The 6378-nt window shown below is 38.1% G+C and overlaps 1 protein-coding gene across 2 annotated transcripts in view; it reads right to left on the bottom strand.

Annotated features, from left to right (window-relative positions):
- Positions 1 to 5909, bottom strand: part of LOC107669099 (beta-2 adrenergic receptor-like) — a 28099-nt gene extending 22190 nt beyond the window's left edge. The window contains exons 1-2 of one of the 2 annotated variants that reach the window (XR_001631949.1): positions 5700 to 5909; positions 4223 to 5530 (exon numbers count right to left, since the gene is read on the bottom strand). Coding sequence is in view for 1 of the 2 variants with exons in the window: in XM_016461216.1 (XP_016316702.1) it covers positions 4298 to 5527 (1230 nt within the window). In the remaining variant the exon portion in view is untranslated. Of the gene's footprint in view, positions 1 to 1246; positions 5531 to 5699 lie in introns of those variants that run through there. The other variant, XM_016461216.1, reaches the window with a different exon arrangement.
- Between the last annotated feature and the right edge of the window lie 469 nt (positions 5910 to 6378).

Genomic DNA, 6378 nt, shown 5'->3' with positions numbered 1-6378 from the left:
TATATATATTAAAATATATTATTATTATAAACTGCATACTTCTAAATTTGCATTGTTATAAATTGCATACTTGTCATTGATTTAATTTTAATTTGATTTTTATTAATTTTATCACTGTAACATCACTGTAGGCATATGCTCTCGGTTACATTAGATAGCATTGTAACATAACCTGCATTATTTTTAATGTAGTACAGTATTGGGATTGTAAGGTATTAGAATGCCTGAATTTCACTTTTATTCTTTCATATTCATCACACACATTAATCCATCCATCCATTTCTTCATGTACCTTTTCACCATGACTAATGGGGTTCATGGCAAAAACCTTCCTATATTTTCCTCTCTGGTGGGTCCATTTATGTCTAATTTTCCTTTTATTAAATGAATCTATTCTCTCTTCCTTCTCTTTGCTCTTTCCTGAATGTCACAGCAGGCATATGAACCAATCAATCAAGAGAACGTTTACCACTATAACATCATGAATCATTGGCATTTTAATGTATCAGTAGTATAGCCTCACTCTTCCTATATATATCTATAACCTACAGAGGTTCTGTGTGGCAAAACACTTAGACATTATGCCACCTAATTCATTGTATCCAGGCTGCACTTTTGTTCACAGGTATATGAGGTGAATGAGAATGAATTCTAAAGAAATCTGATATAGTAATAAACCTCTGCTCAGAATGGAAACATTTTACAATATCACAGTCTATTCCAATCACATGCTGCAGGGACTCGTTCCCATACTGAAATAGACATGGCTGAGTTGCAGCTATGCATGCAAAGGGTGAAGTTATTCTTAAGGGGATGTTTTCCACGCAGCACAGTTGGACACAAATCATACTCGTGGTGATTCACTGATTGATTTACTCTTCAATGGTGAGGGAAATGCCTTCTGATGACCTACAGAATAGAGAGAAGGTGGCTGATGGGCACTGAATCTAATACTTTAACAAAGTCGTACTGTAAAAGCACTCATGTATAGTGGCTGACTAATGCTATTTATGCATCAGAAATGAATGTTCAATGTATGCAGCTATGCTTAGTAAACACTTTAGGATCATTTTGGATCCTTTGCAAACCCTAAAGCTGTTTCTTGTGCTGTAATGGCTGTGATTTATCCTTTTGTTTTGCTTTTTTGTTTTAGGAACATGCTAGGAATTCATTCGAGGGCTTTGCGCCTTTCCTCTAAACATTGAAAAAAAGATCCGTCACATCCAGGCGCACATTAAATACATCATTTATTACAGAATACAAATGGCATGACACTTGTATTTCATAAATACCACTAATATAGACAAATATAGTTGAATGTACTTCACTGTAGTTCAACAAAACAGTGATAAATCTTGTGCGAAAGTAGCTCAAAGAATTGTAAGTAAACATCAGTCTGGAACAACATTATATATAGTACACATGGCATGAATTAAGCGCTTCTAAAAGTTGTTTAGTGGGAAGCTTTCTTTGAACTTTTGCCTACCAAATGTTCATTTGCATTATGAATTTGAAATCTGCTCTTATGTCATTAAAGCAATATTCGGGGCATTTTTAATCACATCTTCATGCATCAGACTGTCCACACTGTGTCTGTACTTACAAATGTGACAATTAATCTCCTTCTAGGCAAAGTATTCTTTCCAAAATGTCTGTTTCAAACTGTTAAGCAGAACATTTTAAGACCAAAAGGTGACTATGACATGTCTTGTTCCCTTTTCAACTGTACAGACACAGATGATGGACTATAATGTGCACTAAGCAATTTTTTTGTTTATATTTCACTGGCCAGTATGACACTGGAAATTTATACGAACACCTATTTGCATTAATGCAGAATTATGCAAAAGCATAAATATGCATAATTTCCTTTTACAGAGCCATATGTGTTATTCATGATTAATTTATTCTTTGACTAAAAGTCTCCAATAATAAACGGTTACCAAGATAAAATAAGAAGTATTTGGCTGGTCTTGTGATTTCAAATGGTGGCCACCTTGAAAGGAGACCTCCCTCACGTACAATAAAATGTTTTTTTGGGGGGGCAACTCTACAAATTTGTATGTATTTGTTAAACTTACAATTGAAAAAAAAAATACTTAGTGCACATTAAATGCTGAAGGTGACATCAATATGATGTCTATAGCGTGACATTAACTCCAGAGCATTGCTTAATTAGAAAGATGAAAGTGCAATTCATGGCAATTTGCAAGCCAATAATTTATGACCCATGTCTAAATGAAAGACATTTATGAATGTAAACACTTTACTCAACAGGTTAAGCGTGTCCACAGAGAAGGCAGTATTAATATAAATTTCTAACACAACAGTAAATCACATTGCCACAATCAAAGCAAAGATTGCACAAATATTTAATTTAGCACAAGGTGGTACAGGTCACAGTTTCACATGGGAGGCTACTGTGATCTACATGCAGAGAAAATCCTTCCCAGAAGGGTGCAGTGTTGACAAATCTGTCCAAGCCGTCACATTCACTTTCATTTACTGAAAAAGGACATGCATGCTGTTGCTTGGTAGTCCAGTGTTTACAGTGACAGAGCATTCTTTTAATCTCTATAGGTTTTTTCTAACATTTACATATACATTGACAATGTTTGACTTATGTTTCCAATATAAAATCTTGGACAGATTTAGAGTGCACCCTTTTAAGAAGCTGGTTTTAAACTGCACTTTGATGTAATGCTTCAGTGAAACAGAAATATTGTTTTATCAGCACATTTTATCCATGTTAAGTAAATGTGTAGAAATGTTTGAAATCCTCAAAGCATTTTGCTTTGCACATAAAATCAATCAAGACCACAAAAAGCCACAACTAATACGAAGAGATATCCTAAAGAGCAAAGTTCAAAGTTTTCGACCGCATAAACAGGCTGCACAGTAACAGAGAGACACTTGCCCTAAATTAATAGTTCACAAACACTGACAAGTATTGAAACGGTTTACCACTTACGCAGTTTATGATATGCATGGAACATTAGATTAAACGCCAAGGTCAGAAATGTGAGTGAGTGAGGAACAGGGAAATTGCTGTGTGCTTTGCACTGCATGCATTAGCTGAGCCTGACAGGAAACCCGATGCCTCCTAATTTATTTATCTTTCTAGATAATTTTTTTTTTTTTTTTGAGAGGGAGTCACATAATGACTTTGATAAACACTGATTCTCAGGGATTTACACTTGATGGACTTTGCTCATTTGTACTGGAAAATGTTAAGAACATTCCTAGGGTGACTAATTTGGATTTGGCAGCATTCAGGACTGTGCCTGCTGAGGGACGCGAAATGACATAACGCAGATCAAAACAGGCCACCAGAGAAGTTCTGTTATCATACACATTTTAAGCAAGAGATAGAGAATTTGTTTATGCTGTGAGAATGCGATATTGTGCATTAGCATACAATGGTTTATTTTTGTTGACTTCCATCTAAGGATACTCAGCTTAAGCAATCACATGACTAAAAGACTGAACTATATAATTCAGCAATTTCCTTAAGCAAGTTAGTATGAACATGCGGTTTCTCTTCCTCTTTCATTGTGGTATGAGGTGTTGTTTCTGTGCTGAGTTACCAATTGGGTCATTTTTAACCCAGACATTTTTAGATGTACTCTAGACTAGTTAGAACAGAGCTGTTGCAGGTGTAAGAATTTTTATGTGGTGTATTTTTTTTATGTACCATTAGAAATGGCCTGTTTTACAGAAGTGAACCTCATACTTTATGTGAAGTAATGCTTGTTGTAGTCTGAATAACTGAATTATTTAATATTTAAGCATCCAAATTTAACTAAGTTACAGTGAAAATGCTTCAGACGGCAATACCTGATTTAATCTGTTGATCTAATGCAAGCAAACATTCTTTAAAACTGAAACTCAGTTCCTCACTTTATGCAAGATGACAGAAACATGACTCAGGAGGGAGGTCCCTTTACTGAACATCCACTTCAAAGTTCTTTTTCATTGCTATCAAAGAAATACAATCTCTGTGAGCATTCCTGTTCATTTAAAACTGAATTGCTAAACATTTTTAGCATCTAGTTTGTTGTTTTCTTTAGCTGAAACTACTTTTTGAGTGCGCAAACCTATTCCGAGTGGTGAAATGAACCAACAGAGCAAGTGAACCTAAGAGAAAGCACTGAGGTAGATGAGGAAAACCAATGTTTAAAAAGTCCCTTTTTCCAACACACACCTATTATTGGTCACTTACCAGAGGAGGGTTAACCTGTCCTTATGTGACACATTGAGAAGTCACAGTAGAAAGAGCCAGGACTCGCAAGGTGATTTACAACACACTCGTAAGGTTTTTACTGCAGTTCCCATTAGAGTCCGTTTTATCTGCTGACATGCGTCCCTCTTTCTCAAAGTTGCCCCCAGCTGGGTCACTGTCCTCTGAGCTGCCTTTGCTTCGCCCTCGGTGCTCACTTTGCCAGCTGTGTCCACTGTATATATATCCATTGACTGGCCTAACATTAGGGTAGCGTGACCTGTTGAGGCATAGAATCTCCTTGAAAGCGTACCTAAACTCTGGACTTCTACAGTAGATCAGTGGGTTAAAGGCTGAGTTAGCGTAACCTATCCAGTTTAAGATTTTGAATATAGGGTCAATATGGTCAATTTTTTGGAATTTTTGTTCATATATGGCCCTGACCACATTTAGTACAAAGAACGGGAGCCAACACAGTGTGAATATACCCATAATGATGCCCAAAGTCTTCAAAGCTTTATGTTCCTTCAGGCAGAACTTGGGCTTCTTGGCGGTCCTTGCCTCACAGTGGCTGCTCGCCACCTCTTGAATTTTGCCATTGTTCTGAGCATGAAATCGTCCCTCACTTTTGTATATCTTCTTCAGCTGCTTCTTTGCCTCCTGGAAGACGCGGCTGTAGACAAAAATCATAATGACCAGAGGGATGTAGAAGGAGATTATGGATGAGATGATGGCGTAAGTGGTATTGGTGTGAAAGTCACAGCAGGTAACATTCATCAAGCAGCACCTTGATTTTGTACTATTGGCAATCCACCAATCCATATGGATGGGTAGGAAGGAAATGAGCCCGGCAATGACCCATACCAGCAGCACAATGATGCAAGCTCTGCACTTGGTCAGTAAGGACTGGTAGCGGAAGGGGGATGTTATGGCGAGGTAGCGATCCAGAGCGATGACACAGAGCGTCTCGATACTGGCCGTGACGCACAGAACATCAGTGGCCGTCCAGAAATTACACCAGAATCTGCCGAAGTGCCAAGTGCCAAGGTTGATGTTAAAGGCGCCGAAAGGCACCACCACCAATCCCATGACCAGGTCTGCACACGCAAGTGACGTAATGAAACAGTTTGTGACGGTCTGAAGTCGTTGGAAGCGGCCAATGGCTGTAATCACCAAGACATTGCCAAAGACGATGACCAGAACAAGAACGGACATGAGTGTGCCCAAGAGCACCATCTGTGGTTCGCCAATGTTAGACTGGGTGTCATTCAGACACGATTGGTTTGCAGATGCAGTGGTGTTTGCCATGACCTGAGAGATTGAAAAGGAAAAGCAGAAATATACTGAATTAGTTAAGAAAAAATGAACACAAAGGCTTGTGCACTGAGCGGTAAACCATTTAAAAATGCAAACACTAAGTAAACAAGTTGTAAAAACAGTGCAATTCAATGCAAAGATAATGCTTTTTTTTTTTACAAACCTCCAAAAATGACTTCCACCTCCACTCCTCCTTCCATACAAAGTTACAGCATGCTTTTAAGGTTTATAGGTTTGTTAAGAACGAGTAGATCCTCCCCAGCTTTCTCTTGCATGCTTATCTCTTTCTCTCTCACTTTTGCTCTCTCTTCCTCTGTCACCACAGCACTTTTCTCAACCTCTCTCACACACAGTCACTCTGCCGAGCAGTGTTACGTTAAGTGTGGCTCCCAGGCTATTTGTCAGAGCCCTTATAACATTCTGTGATGACATCATAGCTGACTTCCAGCCAATGAGCTGAGAGTGAGGTGAAGGCTGCACTGCTGCTACAGAATTAAGTAACAACATCCTGACAGCTACAGTGAGACTTGAATTGTATTTCAAACAGTTCATGCAGACTAGTTTTAAATATATATTTTCTGGTTTAATACATTGTTTCTGGCTTTTATATATGTTTGTGTTCTGTAACTCATGAATAAACTCATTAATGTAAGTGCTTTGGAACAGACAAAACTAGCCGACAATATTCATAGTGTAAAATGCCAGGTTTATTGGGAAGCTAGGAATCGAGCTAGACCAGAGGTGAATGCAAAGAATATGACGAAATTTGTTTGTTGTTTGTTTGTGTGTGTGTGTGTGTGTGTGTGTGTGTGTGTGTGTCTGAATGTCCAGAACCAGATGTC

Source organism: Sinocyclocheilus anshuiensis, unplaced genomic scaffold (genome assembly GCF_001515605.1).
Source record: "Sinocyclocheilus anshuiensis isolate Anshui unplaced genomic scaffold, SAMN03320099.WGS_v1.1 scaffold124, whole genome shotgun sequence".
Classification (NCBI taxonomy): domain Eukaryota; kingdom Metazoa; phylum Chordata; class Actinopteri; order Cypriniformes; family Cyprinidae; genus Sinocyclocheilus; species Sinocyclocheilus anshuiensis.
Note: the sequence above shows the minus strand (reverse complement) of the source record. Positions and strands in the feature narration are given on the sequence as shown.